General features: G+C 41.4%; 1 protein-coding gene and 1 pseudogene across 2 annotated transcripts; both read right to left on the bottom strand.

Moving 5' to 3' along the window:
* Positions 1 to 1,011: 1,011 nt before the first annotated feature.
* Positions 1,012 to 1,152, bottom strand: LOC147014328 (U1 spliceosomal RNA; annotated as a pseudogene).
* Positions 1,153 to 2,864: 1,712 nt separating this feature from the next.
* On the bottom strand, positions 2,865 to 15,806 carry TBCCD1 (TBCC domain containing 1). 2 transcript variants are annotated; one of them, XM_085852238.1, is made up of 8 exons: positions 15,467 to 15,803; positions 13,367 to 13,553; positions 12,924 to 13,085; positions 11,419 to 11,782; positions 10,549 to 10,726; positions 6,745 to 7,069; positions 6,419 to 6,618; positions 2,865 to 3,243 (listed from the first exon to the last, which is right to left on the bottom strand). In XM_085852238.1, exons 1-8 carry the CDS (start codon positions 15,613 to 15,615, stop codon positions 3,120 to 3,122), a joined length of 1,689 nt encoding a protein of 562 aa, XP_085708364.1. In that variant the 5' UTR covers positions 15,616 to 15,803; the 3' UTR covers positions 2,865 to 3,119. The 2 variants fall into 2 exon arrangements, with proteins under 2 accessions (XP_085708364.1, XP_085708365.1); XM_085852239.1 differs by lacking the exon at positions 2,865 to 3,243 and adding an exon at positions 4,434 to 4,548 and having other exon boundaries at positions 15,467 to 15,806.

Raw genomic sequence — 15,806 nt, 5'->3', positions numbered from 1 at the left:
TGTTATTTCAATTTATTCAAAATCCCTATGGTGTTTTTAAAATAAAACTTCAACACTTTTCCCTAAATGGACTTCACTTTAAACAGATTCAGTAGAGAGGGTGTGCCACAAACACCAAGTAACAAGGAACAGGAAGTTCTCTCCACATCTGGTGGGAAGAAAAAGAAAAACTCTGACAGGCAAAACCCACACTTTAGCATTACTCTGTCATGGCTTCAACACACACACACTAACGAACATTGCATCTCAGACTCGCGTGTGATCACGTGACAAATACCAATCACATTTCTATATCATTTTAAAGTCATTGCCAACAGCATGCACACTTCGACACAATAGCCCCCATCCTCTTGAATCTGCATATGAATCGAATTTCACACTTAAAGCTAAGACTCAAACACACTCAGTGGAAAGACATGCCACCCCTCACAGATCTAGTGGAGGGGGCGAGCTGCACAGTCGCAGCCCCCACAGATTGAATGCACACACACAACCACGACCTTCGCGTTATCAGCACCAAACCACGAACAGCCAAGCTGCTTCGACTCTCTGCCCGAAGTTTCTTAGTTGTCAAAAAACCCACCAGAACACGTTTCATTGCAGTGAAATCTAATGGACTCGCACAAGTTCATTTTTTTTTTTTTTACTCTCAGCAACACATGCATCTCAATGCAAATCACCAGCCACGCTCCCAGCCGGTCAATAGTCTCCTGCACTCTACAAAACGTTTCGTGCAAATCATTGCATTTACAAATCCGTAAAACCTCCACACAATACAATATAACAACCTCACTGCCAACAAACTTCCAGTGAGTTCAATGAACAAAAGGTAACTCTTATAACTCTTACAAACAGGTAACTTATAATATCTATCTATTTTCCACTTAACCATAACCCTATCTCGGCGTCTCAGCCGTGTCCTCGGCCTCTCTCTCAGCCGATCCGTATCAATGCAAACATTTAATTATTCCTCTGGCTCCTCGTCGAGCCTCTTCTTGTACTGTGCCCTCTGCACTCCTCAAATTGTACAGTCGAGTTTCCCACATTTGGGAAAATCGCAAGGGTCAACCTTTTCCCCCTGAAGTGCAATGGGTAGGCCTCGCCCTGAGAATAGTCTTAATGATCACAGTCTCTCTCCTATCAGGTAAGTATCAATGCAAGTACTATTCTCCTCCAGCACTTTTCCAAAACAACTGCAGTACTTATCGTTTACTTTAAAACGGACTCTCTCCGCCAGATCCTCTTCTTGCTATCAATAAAATTATGACAATAATCTTTTCTTTGTTTGAAATGCATTACCTGCTGAGAGCGCTCTCCTTACCTTCGCTCAAGCACTTGTCATTCCTCCAGGCACTGCCTCCGGCAGATTAAGCACCTCCGGTCATGAGCACCGCACAACCTTGGTTCGAATCCGAGTCACGGCACCAACTGTTGTGGATTTTTTTAACCCACCCCGTTGTGATTGTTGAAGGATTTTTTTCCTGGTTGATTGTGGAATTCTATTTAACTTCAGCCAGAATTTAACGTTTGTCCGATTTGGTTATAAAATCCTACATAAAACCCATTGACACTGATAACCGATGTCCACACAAGTCCTTCCTTGTGAAACAATTTATTTTCTAATTATCCACCATACACTTCTCACCCTCATACAATGAACTTAAGAATCCCCATTGATTGCAATATTATTTGGTTCTATTTCATTTATTCTTACTTTTTGTTAACAGTTAGACCAACCCAATTCAATTCACTTCCACATTACATCAGAGTTTTATTCTAACTTGGTACTTGGTCAGTTTCAAGGAGTACAAGCCACTGGGATTCTATACTTCCTCAGGTGCTTGCACTGAAACAATTTCACATTTCAAAGCATTTTATACTTTCATGGGAGAGTGGTGGGGGCTATCAACCTAGACTGTAGACGTGTCCTTTTAGGCGAGAAACCACGACGTACATTGAGGCAAAGGTTCACTGTTATCAGCTCAGGTCACACCGATCCAGACCAAGACATTTATCAACATTTAGGGCAAAAGTCTCTTGGCCAGAAAGGACAGCCAATTCAACTTGTAGCATAAAACTTACATTTCTAAAACTCCATTTGTTACAATTTAGAATACATTAATATAAAATTTTCCCCCACACTGGGCTGTACATTCAAAATGAAATGTCCCAGAAGAAAAAAAAATAGGGTAACATTTGTACATGTGGTGTTTTAAAAAACACTTTTTGCTCCAAAACATCATATCTTCCAGTGTCTGAATTTTTCAAATAAAATAATTACAACCCGTCATTTTTGATGGGCTTGAATACGAATGATTGAAATATTCTTCATGGTGGGGGTGGAGGATGAAGGAGGGTCACTCCGACCTGATTTGGACAATTGAAAATTTGTCTATCGGCCAAATGGTTGCTGAAAAAAAAAAAGAGCAAAAAAAAAAAAAAGGTCCAAATCAAACAATAATAATAAATAGAAGGGCCCTCTGTAGAGCGCATACCTCCACCATGCAATTTGCTTGCACATTTTACAGTTAGAGGATTACATATAGGATAATAGCATAAGCATACTTTTTACCTCTGCCACCAAAGGTGGACGGAGGGTGTCTTCACCCTTGTTTGGTCGTTTGTCTGTGAGCAGGATATCTCAAAAGGTTGTGAACGGATTTGGATGAAACTTGGTGGACAGGTTGGGTGTGACAAGGAGGAATTAATTAGATTTTGGTGAAGATCCGGAACCAGCGACGAGAATTTTTTAAGTGAAGCACCCACCAATCTAACCTCACCTGTGCACTTGGAAATTAAAAAGCATACGTGCCTCACCAGATAAACTCGCCCAAAAAAGGCAAAAGAGCAAAAACCAAACAGGCTTCAGATCCAAAATATATCACTTTATTCATCAATCTTTACAAACTGTAAACAATTACACATCATGCAAATTGAGACTCCCTGAAAAGGACAAAGAGTAGTACATCCATAATCATTTCCCTGGATACAGAAAGAGTTCCCTGGATTCTTACCAGAAACTCTTATTTCTGGTTGCAAAAATGCAATCATGAATTAATCATGAATCTGTGTGAACAACCACAATGGCAGGTGTGAGTAAACGGAACGAGAAAGGAGTGTCATGTTTTGTCTGCAGGTGCTCCGGATGCCAGCAAGCTGTCCAGCTGCTGTTTAAATCCCATCTGCTGAAGCCAGGTGTAGAACACCTGCTCCACGGAATCTTTCAGCACAGTCCGCTGCTCCCTGGAATGAGAGATGTTTGCAAAGTTTAGCATCGCAGGTTAATAATTTGAGGTCAGCATTTAATTATTTTACATTTGCCATTGTTGTGACAATTTCAACAGTCACTATTGTCATCGGTTATAGGGGAACTAAGAATACTGTAATGTGCTCCGGGATCGAGCAAACCCACAGGGCGCTCTCAAGACGACTTCGTTCGAAAAGGTGTTCGAGCCAGGGAACCAGTTTCATCCCAGATCGAGCAGTGAGATAAACAAGCAACAGTATATATATATATATATATATATATATATATATATATATATATATATATATATATATATATATATATATATATATATATATATATATATATATATATATATATATATATATATATATATATATCCGGGTTTCTCCGTCCATAACGCTTTATTCTCAAGAGTTTCTGCTTTCGTACATTAATACAAATGGTACCATTGGAAATGTGATGATAGATTTAATACCTTGGAAAGCCAATAATCGATTTACTTGAAAGAAAAATCCGTTTGTTTAGTCAATTTGCCCGTTTCAAAGGCCTGGGTTTCTGGGATTGAGTAAGAAGAAGCAGGTCCTCCATCTTTAATGTAGCGGTTCCAACGGTAACATTTATTATTCTACGACAGCAGAAACCCTTTATAAGGACACGGGATGAGCACACAAACAACAACCACAGCCACGACAACAAATCCATGTTATAAAAGATCCTTCTTCGTGTCTTTTACTTCATTTTACAGTCAGACACTCACAAAGACATGCAATCATGTTTTTCAAGTACAATATGCTGTCTTTTTGATTAAACCAATCAGCGAAGCAATGGGAGGTACGTACACCTTGTACTAGTAAAACATGAATCATGCCACAACAATGATAATAGCAAATAACTATTTAAAATGTACACAACTTACCCAAATGACCTTAAACCTAACCTTAACTAAGCTTGTACACAAAAGTAACAGTTCACAAAATGTGTTAGTTAACAATCTCAGAATTCTGAAACCAGGACAGCAGTCACAGTATGCAGCCACAATGAGATGATGTTGTATCAAGGACGTAATTACTCCAAGACACTAACTTCTGGTCACTGTCTATTCTACAAAAAAGAAACTTTTAGATTTATTTTCTTTATACCCTAAAATGTCCAAAACATCTCCATCAAATCCCCTCGTAATCACCTTCTTTCAAATGTGTGAAGTTCTGTCTCCTTCAGCCACTCCTCATAGCTTAGTCTCGTTGTCTGGGAATTGATCCAGTCACTCAACGTTGAACCCTCTGGATGGCTGCTATGTTCTTCCACGGATGTGGTGAACAAAAGTGAACACGATATTCTAGATGAGGCCTCACTAAATTCCTTTTCAGTGTTAAAACGACTCTTGAATTTAATTATAATTTATCACTCGACGAGTACAACCGAGAACCCTCCGTTTTACCGATAGCTGCTTGACACTGTACTGTCTGCTTCCCTCCCAGAATCTATTACCACCCCAGATCCATCTGTGTGACATGCTCCAATAATTCCCCCTTTCATCATGCAATCTCTATTTTCATTATTCTTACCCAGCACATAATAATTATTTTTGTTAAAATGCATCCAACAATCTTTTTCCCAATAATCCATTAATGTATCGAAACGTTCCTGAATCTGATCACCACCCCCTCTGCTATCCACCTTACCTCCAGCGAACCAGTCTTAACCTGCTTCTTGTAAGGATGGTTTAGTGAGAAGTGAGAATATGACTAAGAGTTTGTAAACAGAGGGAAGAAGGAAAGCAGGGATGGAATTGAGTGTTTAGAGGAAAATAAATTTAGACTGAAAAACTTAAATATCGCCAAGTTTGTTTGTTTCCTCAAATGTGTTCATATTGATGACAATTGTCCCAGATTTATGTTAAACTCCATTTTCAGTTTGTTCCATTAATGTCACCTACAAATAGTAGTTGGGGCTTCTTCTACTCAGTGCCACTTTATCCCATTTAAAGCAAACATTGCATAAGGAAAACAGCATATGAATTTTTGAGTGGAAAAACAAAATAAACAAATATAAGTAAAGAAAGAGAGTGCTCTGGTTATGTCACAGTACCCTTTGAATTTGAATTCATATGCAGCCTGTGGCCTGAAAGACACCAGCATGACAGTTTATAGTTAGGCTGAGAGTCAAACCCAGGCTAGATGGCTCAGAAATGAACATATACCTTTAGGTCTAGGCCATCCTGCCAGCCCACCTTTTAAAGTAAGTAAATAAATAAGCAAGCAAGCAAGCAAGCAAAAATAAATAAATAAAAATAAATAATGCCTGGTGTTGGTTTAATGGTTAGAGTGGTGGGCTTTGGATCCTATGATCCTGAGTTCAAATCCCACTCTATATGTTGAATCAACACCAGGTGGGGTTAACTCTGCCCGTCATCCTTCCGAGGTCGGCAAAATGAGTGCCGACATGCTGGTATACTGTGTCGGAGTGGCGACCCGTCCAGGATTGTGCCCAATAGCCAAGGAGTCTGCTGAAGCAGCACCAACGCTCTGCACAGAGTATGGTCCCAATCTCATCCTGTGGCTGCTGGTTGCATCATTTCTGAGAGCATGGCTGTGCCTTTAATGCAGTGCTCCCTGTAGGTTAGAACAGGAATTTGGATTTTGGCCAGAGTGGCAACAATAGGTCGACTACTCTTTGTGAAGGAGACCGTGGGATCTTTAACATCCAACAACTAATTCTGGCAGACAACATGCGTGGATCAACGTCCATCCGAGGGATGGCACAAACATTTATGGTTGCCCTGCCTGAGAGACACGAGGATGACAGTTTATAGCTCGGCCGAGAGTCGAACCCAGGCTGGATGGCTCAGACATGAATGTATACCTCTAGGCAATCCTGCCAGCTCACCTTTTAAAGTAAGTTAAAAAAAAAATATATATATATATATATATATATATATCAATGAATAAATTAAATTAAGTAAAATAAATAAACAAACAAACAAACAAACAAGCAGCATCTCTACAATGCCTGAGAAGGTCCACTTAAGCAAGAAGAGAGTAGCCCACATTGGTAAGAAGATAGTCTAAACCACTGTGGTCGGTGTCTGTTGGCAGTGTAGGCATATCCCCAAAGCAGGTAGAAACAGTGCCAAACAACTGTCACTGACAGGCCAATTTGCTGGCTGACCTTGAAAGCTTGGCCTCACGAACAAGCCGCTCCCAAGAATGTACTCTGCGCTGCCTCTTATCCACAGCCTTCTGGTAGATCTTTGGGAGGCCTCCTGGTATCTCATTAGTCAAGCCTGACATGGCAAAAGGCACTGACAATGGATGCAGGTCATCAGGAGGAAGCAGACCATAAGGCATAGGTTGAAATTTGGGAGCAGACTGCAGGGAGGGATTACATAGCAGAAGAAGTGCAATGATGAGAGTCAAAGTTGGAGGTTAAGAAAGAGGAACTTGGGTGATTATAAAAATGTCAACGATCAATCACTCCAAGGAATACAATCTCACCTCACTATGGCTACAATTATCTATCCCAAAACAAAGTGGCTTGTCCCACAGGTTTGGGATGGTGGCAAGACCACAATATGCCATGTGCTCTTCGAGCAAAGGGTAGTATACATGGAAAGGGGCAAACTTGAGCCCTTCATTTCCAGCGAACACAAGTGGTCGTGATGGCGTGAGCAAGTGCAGAGTGCAGGAAGAGGAGGCAGCGATACCAAGCCGGCGACACGCTGCAGCAACGGTCACCTCTCGGCACCCGCACAGTCGTACACTTGTTTCTACAGGACCCAGCACCAGCTGAAGTCGTCGGCACCGATTTAAGGTTACAGAGCTGTTTGGGGGATGAAACATTTTTGAACCTTAATAGAATCAGAAAATTTGAAGGTACATGAACGCACACAGAGTTAAAACAAAACAAAACAAAACATATATATCTCTATTATAATACCAAGCTTGCACACTAAAAACTCGGCTCGCAGTCACATGACCCCTATGAAATTGCTGTGGCACTTAGCGGACATGCCGACAATGTTTGGGAAGTCTTGGCGTTCCATAGTACCACAATGCGTATTTTTGTCATTTCCCGTGTACGGTCTGTCGTCTGCTACCAGCTATGTTGTACTGCTATCCTGTGCATGTGCACGGGTATTGCTAGTATATATGAAAACACAAAAACAATACACATGCAGGAGTCACTGACGAGTAATTTCAACGTTAACTAGAACGGGCACTCAGAGCGCATACCTTCGCCGCCACTACTTTTTTTGTTCTTGGTATGAGTGTGGGGAACTGGTTTCATATGAATGGTCTTATGACACAAACCACATATCTATAATGTCATGACCCCCCCCGACTTTCGGGGGCTACGGACTAAACAACAATCAACTCACATCGTTTTGGCGAGTCTTCACTCGCAAGCTCGGTGAATACATTTCAACAAGAGAAGGTAATCTCGTTTGATGCTGGTTTCATGCAAATCAAATAAGAATTGACCGAGTTATGCCGAAAACCGCATATTTTTCAAGGGCGTGACCCCCCCCCCCCGACATGTGTTATGACGTCATTGTGTCACAAGATTGGGCATTAAATTCTGAACATTCTGAACATTTTGGTGCTGGGTTCATGTAAAGCGGACAAGAATTGACCGCGTTATGACAAAAACCGCATATTTTTCAAGGTCGTGACCCCCCCTGACCAGTAACAAGAGTATGGGCGTCATTGTGTCATATTGCATATCACAAGATGAGGCGTTGAATTCTGAACATTTTGGCGTTAGGTGCATGCAAATTGAATAAAAATTGACCGTGTTATCGTAAAAAGACGATTTTGACCTTTTCGTGACCTTGACCTTTGACACGAACGATCCCAAAATCTAATTGAATGCTTCCTGGTTAATAACCAATCATCCCACCAAATTTCATGCAATTCGGTTTAATACTTTGGGTTATACGAATCACAAGATTACAAATAAATAAATAAATAAATACACGCCGACCAAAACATAACCTTTCGCAGAATGCGAAGGTAATAAAATAAGATCATCCTTACTCTTGTTGAAAAAAAAAAATATATATATATATATATATATATATATATATATATATATATATATATATATATATATATATATATATATATATATATATATAGGCTTGTAGCATGGTATTGTGTACACTGTGGTCCTAAATGAGGAGAAAGCTTAGAAATTGAACCTAGTTTTAATAAGATAAACAATGTTAATGTTATATAATGCCCAAGTGTCTGTGCTTTCAGAAAATGTATACTTTGCTATGGGTCCTATGGATATAGTTGCTTACAAAGCATGTTTTTATCCAAGCACAGGCTATTTTTATAGCTCATTTTTTAGAAATGGGTTACATGTATGATTGTATATGTTGTCCAAAATGGTTGAAAATGCATTTTTTAGAAATGGGTTACATGTATGATTGTATATGTTGTCCAAAATGGTTGAAAATGCATTTTTTGTTTGATATATATCATTATACATAATAATAGAACAATTCCTCGAAACAGTACATTTCTTATGACCTTCTGCATATCTTGGCACTTTCAAATGTGTAAAATCTCAGATTTTGCAAAATTTCCCCCAGTCATAGTGAAGCTTACAAAATCTTATTCGAGAAATTTGAAATGCATCTGATAGAACATCTAAAATAGCAGTTTACTTCTGCATAAAGTGATGATTTAAAATGGCAAGTTTCAACATGGATCATTACTACCTACCAGTTTTTGGGTTCACTTCCATGATTGGGTCAAAAATGTTAGGAAGTACGTAACAAATTGCATTTACCAAGCTGCTACAAAATTACTGGCAGCTATAAGCTTGAATTTATAACCATAGAATAAGTTTACCAAGATGGCCCTATGATATAAAAATCAATACCAAAGGCCAGTTTGTGTTCAGTATACAGAACATCAAAGGTCGTTAGGAAGTGCGTAACGGTTTTAAGAAATCTGCACTTTTAATCCTAAGATGTTAGTTTGGTTCATCACAGCATGTATTTCTATGGTTAAGTTTATGTGTATATATATATATATATATATATATATATATATATATATATATATATATATATATATATATATATATATATATATATATATATATATTTATGACCTGAATGAACACTGATCAATTTGTTAATTTCATATGACCTTGACCTCTTTGCTCAAGGTCAAATATCAGGTAAACCAAATATTCTCCATATATGTGGTTTCCAATTAGTGTACAATACATATCTACGCCATCAGACCAATTTTAGAATGAAACGAGTGGTTCCTTGATACAGATAATTGATAACCAACTTTGACCCTGTCAGAGCAATAGAAAGAGGAATAATTAAGCTCTGCCCAAATAGATCCTGAATCCCCATGATGTTGGCTAACAAATGATATGCAAAACTTAATCATACAATGACTTTCATTTTTTGGTCCCTGTGTTCTAAATGTGTACATAATACCTTGCTACACGCCTATATATATACATATATATTTAAATTTTGCTTCACACGCAGGGTAATAAAGGACACATGATCTCAGACCATCACATGTGAAAATCTTAGGACAACAACAAACAGATCACCTTCCTGAAGTTTGTGAAGAAACTGTTAGGAGTGTGATTACAGCAAAGATAAATGTTACTAAATACTGATGATACTTATGATGCCTATTGCTAATTAACTATAATTTAGTACACCGTATTTTCATGCAAATAAAACGCCCCCTGGTACGTGGGGGGAAAAAAAAAAAAAAAACGAACTCTAGGAAAATTTCAGAGACGTATAATGGGTCCCTGAACCAATGGGTACCTCCTATGGTTCCTTGAGAGGAAGCGATTGCGCTCCTCAAAAATGATGGTCTGATGACCTTGGACTTTCAACCTTTAGAAGCAAAAATCGAATAATTTCATCTTTGTATTACAGTCCATACTTCTGCCAAGTTTGGTTGAAATCCCTTGAGTGGTTCATAAGTCATTGTGGTGAAAGAAAAATACAAATAATGGACAGACAACCGAAAACATAATGCCTCGAGCTTTTGGCTGGGAAGGCATGAAAGACGCAAAAGAACAGTAATACAGTATCACAACTAATTATATATATATATATATATATATATATATATATATATATATATATAAATATTATACTGATAGTACCAAGAAAACTTTTAAAAGGCTTATTATCATCTGAAACAGCAACAACTCTTAAAATTGGCATAAAGGCAGTCCAAGCTTAAAAAACATTTACATCCCAACCAGGTACAGGAAAATGCCATGCCGGGTCCACATACCGCATAGGTGATAGCAAGTAAATGTATGCCGATGAACAGCGATGCAAAACAACATGTGCTCCAGTAAGGCGAGCCGAGCTCCGTGCGACCGTTTGTCCACTCAAGTCACTTAATAGCAACACTTTACTGGCACTGTGGCTACAGAATGCCACATGTGCTCTCTTGGTTGTTCCTCTTCCTAGAGGTCAGAAAGAAACAAACTCTCAAGACGTGCTTGACAATTTTGGTTGACAAAATTTGATTTTTCATGAAAGTGCTCATTTGGCCCATCTATTTACAACATGGGAACAGTGCAAGAATGTTTGACCACCTCACCGTTCCTTTTACTCACATCTTCTCCCAACCTGCTTCGGTTTTTAAAATCTACCCAACGACTCGCACTTCCTTCCCATTATCTTTCTTAATTTTCATATTCTCCATTTTGCACCCTCTCACAGTATGTACACAATTAGTTAATCGCTCCCAACTCCCAATTTTATCAAGAAAATTCCCCAACAATAATCCATCCATCCATCCATTCGGACCATACTCTGTGCAGAGCGTTGGTGCTGCTTAAGCAGTCTCCTTGGCTATTGGACACAATCCTGGACGGGTCGTCACTCCGACACAGGATACCAGCATGTTGGCACTCATTTTGCCGACCTCGGAAGGATGACAGGTCGAGTTAACCCCACCAGGTGTTAATTCAACAGTGAGTGGGATTTGAACTCAGGACCCTCAGATTCCAAGCCCACCACCATAACCATTAAACCAACACCAGGAATCAACAATAATGACAAACAAATAATCCAACAAAATCCAAGGAAAAGATTGTAGAGGTCATCTTTTAAGAGAAGTAAATAATATGACCACAAGCTGTTCAGAACGCACCGTATTCGGCCCAAGAAAGTTGGCGGCCATACTGCATACATGATGACAAACTGCAAGGGTTTGGGCCAAGTCGAGTCCGCGTCCAGAATTCCAGAGATTTTGCTTCAAAGCCCTGGCTCGGTCCTAACCAGCCACTACTACCTCGTTGGCCCGGCAAGGCTGCCAATACCGACAGTCCAAGCACATTCTTCACTGGAGATACCCTGCCCTCCACGAGGAGATTCAGGGCCTTGACGGCCTGATGTGAAAGGCAAGTGACTGAAGCAAGGCCGTCCACAGAAGACTCATCGGGGGGCAGTAAAAGGCGCAGTGCTTCAGAGAAACTCGAAAGTATGAAGGAAAGATGGTGCCGGTCATCCAAAAACTTGGGGGGGGGGGGTTATGGGGATCCAAACAATAAAATGTCTGTTAATATGCAATTATTTTATGGTTTCCTTCACAACAGCAAGACCAGGGGTGTGTTCTGATAGCAAGTAGCTTGCTATCATTTAACAAGCCAGTTGTTCCGTATCAACCACTTTGCAAGCCACTTGCCGAGCCGCTCGGCAAGTGGAACAAGCGATTAAGAGAGGTGCGTCGTTATATTATCAAAAATGGCCACCATAGTTTGATTCAAAACTAGCATAACCCACGCTCTGCGCGACATGTTGGGGTGGGTGTGTTTGAGAAAGGAACTGATGTAGAGTATCAGTAGTAATTTTACTTTAATGCAGTAAGTGGAATACGATTTCACTGTTTCAGAACCATTTTATTTACTTTTTTTGTACCATGCACCTCATATGGTCTTTGAGATAATGTAAGCCGAATATCACGTTACTCGAGCGCAGAACAAAGTCGAAGATAGCGCGACACGAAACCACAAACTCGGAAATAATATACAAGATGATAACACAACCAATGAAATGTTCAGAGCCATACTCCTGTTGTGTATACTCATGTTATTGAAATGTGCATTTCATATTTTTATTGTTACTTCTACTTCTTATCCTGATTATTCAAGATCTACAAACATTTGAACTCCTCTCCCCACAACGCAGTGATAAGTCCATCGATAAGCTGGGCACGGGGCTCCTCCTTCTGACTCCCCATTTCTTTATCTTTCTTTCCCTCTTCCTCATACTCTGTAGCCACTAACACAATTAATTGGTTTTGGGAAGTCACAAGAGGCTACAGTAACACTGAAAACGACGACCCGGACATCATTTGTTCGAGTACAACGATAGCATTGTTTACATTGAAGACCGCCATGTTGTTAAGTGGTACTGAGCGCTCGATCACGTTGGAGTGCTTTCTTGAGAGATTTGAATCAAGCAAGTTGCTTGACAAGCGATATCAAACTGCTTGATAATGGAACACACCCCAGTTGTAGAGCAAGAATGATTCCACCAATGTGCAGTGTTAAAAGAATGTTCACGTCAACTTGCTGTAATGGGACAACTTTGCCAGAATGACAACGACAATACAGAATCGTGATGGTGGAGAAAAGTCGCAAGTCGTTGCCTTGCCTTGTTCTGCGTCACAAGGCGATTATCACCATCATCAGGCATGCTTGGGCCTGGACCTGGCCCTGGCCAGTTGTCGTCCCCATTTAATGACGAGCGCAGTGAGATGCGCTGAGTCTGCTGCATCAGCAGAAATAACAGGAAGGTCATGGTATCCACCGAGAGCTATTGGATACAGGAAGGAAAGGAGATAAGATCAGAATGCATCAGCATAATTTCATAACAATAAGAGCTTGGTGAAGCCTTAGCAGTGAAGGATGTAGTGTTTGGACCAACAATCAGCAGTTGGATGAAACACTTTGGCTCACAAGTAACCTTGACTCAAAACTCTGTCATTACTCCCTTTTTGAAGGACATCCTGGCTCAGTGACATTAAATCACAACTGCAATGGATTGGTTAAGACCTCGGGGCAGTGCATAATGTACAAAGGTGCTTTCCAACTTACCTTGGCCCTCATGACCTCCAACTCCCCCTCATTGCTGCACTGAGAGAGCTGCTCAGCCCGTTCCAGCCTGTCAGTGACTGTGAACTCAGGTGAAAGTGAATCAAAAACTTCAAAGTACACCCAGGCTGTGTGTTCTGGTAGTTGCAGCTTTGCACAAGCCAGTCGGCGCCACAATGACCATGTCAATCTGCACCACAAGGCACCAATAAGCAATACCACAAAATATACATGATAGTCGTTACAATAGTAATGCCTCTTGTTACCCCTCAGCCCGAATTGGGCTGAAAAAGGGGTATTGTCATCATAGGCATTGTCCGGGCATCTGTCAACTTTTGGTTTCCGTCAATTTCGAGGAGAACGCCTTGTTCGATTAAATCCATTTTTGCTGGGTGTGTTGGGGTTGAGTAGAGGAAGGTTCCTTTCGAAAATGGGCACGCTGCGATTTTCAATGTGGCCTCCATGGCAGCCATCTTGAAATTGGTTTCCGTCGATTTCAAAGAGAACACCTTGTCCGATTAAATCCATTATTACAGGGTGTGTTGGGGTTGAGTAGAGGAAGGTTCCTTTCGAAAATGGGCGCGCTGCGATTTTCACTCGCCGCCATGGTAGCCATCTTGAAGTCTGATTGATTTTCGATATGACGTCCAACGTGCTCTAACTGACTGCATCATCGTGATATCACTGCTTCCTTTTACATTGCATGGGCTGAGGGGTTATGCCCGCTTTGCGGAGCTATTTTTTTCAGTTTATAACCAAAGCGTTGTAGGAAAGCTACATGGGATCACAATGAAAGGCTTGTACCTCTGGCCTGCAAAGCCAGATGCTGAATGGGCTTTCTCTGTCGTACAAAGTCCTTCTCTGGCACACCTGAGCTCCGATCCATCTACAAGGCTTTCATCCAAAACTCAATGGAGCATTGCTCTCCCCTCTGGGCTGCTTCCCCTGCCTCGCATCTTGCTCAGCTTGACGCTGTGGAAACAAAAGCTTTCATCATCAGTGGGCTCTCTCGTGATGAAGCTGAGTCTACGAGGCTATCACTTTGCCATGGCCAACATGTTGGTGGTCTCTCTGGCTTCATCCACCTCATTTCTGGACTTGCACCTTCTGCCCTCTCCGTGCTACCCCGCAGGTATCTGCAGGATACATGCAGTCAACCGACAACCCCCTCCTGGTGAAACTGTCAAAATCCAGGATCACTGCTCACCTCCACTCATTTGTTCCTCTTTATTCCCCACCTGTGGAACCACCTTCCACACTCTTCAATCTCATTCTTCCCTCCAGGTCTTCAAGACAGCTGTTCATCACCATCTAAAGTCATCCCCCATCCAAAATCATGATCTTTTCTCCACACGTTAAACCACCTCACACCCCTCCCAAAAGCTTGGTTGTGCATATTGTCCACGGTTTGCATTCTCCCTTCCCTGTCATGACCTGCATCCCTTGTTTGCCCATCTCAATCTACTTTCTGCCTCCACCTTGCAGTTTGTTGTGTCATAGCTCTTCCATGAGCAGAGAGCATGTATATAAAAAAGGGGGGGGGAAAGAGCTCCTTTGCTCACCCATAGTGGAATTTTCAGGTAAGAAAAGTTTATTTAATCATTGTTGCATCGGAGATGATTGTGCAATTAGAGTGCCGAGGATCCTCAAAAGGAAAGGCGGACCCTCGGTCCACATCCAGAAAGCAAGCATCATCACCGAGATATCGAGCTAATCCGATCCTAATTCCCCTTCAAAAGGCCTTTGGTGTGAGGAGGAGGAGGAGGGAGGAGAAGGGCGGAGGGAGGGAGGGAGGAGAAGGGCGGAGGGAGGGAGGGAGGAGAAGGGCGGAGGGAGGGAGGGAGGAGAAGGGCGGAGGGAGGGAGGGAGGAGAAGGGCGGAGGGAGGGAGGGAGGAGAAGGGCGGAGGGAGGGAGGGAGGAGAAGGGCGGAGGAATTGCAAAGTCAAACTTTTTGAATGAATTGGTAAATTCCACAAGCACCCACATTGGCAATACCCCATCCTGGGCTTGGGTTCACAGGTAAGCGGTGACCACAGGTACGTACATCGAACACGAGAACCACAAAACCCTTCAAAACGTTTGAAAGATCCCCAAGTACCTACCTTGGCAGCACTCCGTCCTGGGCCCGGGCCCACAGGTAAGCGGACACCTTCCTTAAGTAGCGGATACCGAGCTTCGCGGGAGGAACGGGCAGCACAGCCACGGCCAAGGGCTCCCAGCGCGGCCACAACCGCACAGACGACTCGGCCATGATGGGGAAAAATAAATAAATAAATAAACACGCAAAACGAGATATACGTGAAATATACAGAAAATTCTAATTATATATGAGGGAAGGGTTCGAAAAAAAATGACGTCATTTCGAATAACAAAGGGTTATTTACTCCCTCTGTCAGGTTTCATTGCACATCATGAGCTGAGCGAGATCAGAGATATAAAGAA

The sequence above is a fragment of the Eptatretus burgeri genome, chromosome 13, assembly GCF_056783735.1.
Source record: "Eptatretus burgeri isolate ZD-2024b chromosome 13, Ebu_testis_v1, whole genome shotgun sequence".
Taxonomy (NCBI): domain Eukaryota; kingdom Metazoa; phylum Chordata; class Myxini; order Myxiniformes; family Myxinidae; genus Eptatretus; species Eptatretus burgeri.
This window is presented reverse-complemented; position numbering and strand designations above follow the sequence as displayed.

Coding starts and splice junctions, on each gene's coding strand:
- TBCCD1 (XM_085852238.1), bottom strand. CDS start 15,615: ATGGCCGAGTCGTCTGTGCGGTTGTGGCCGCGCTGGGAGCCCTTGGCC. Junction 13,554..15,466: donor CAGGACGGAGTGCTGCCAAG/GTAGGTACTTGG, acceptor CTTGTGGTGCAG/ATTGACATGGTCATTGTGGC. Junction 3,244..6,418: donor CGTGAGGCCAAGCTTTCAAG/GTCAGCCAGCAA, acceptor CTCTCATTCCAG/GGAGCAGCGGACTGTGCTGA.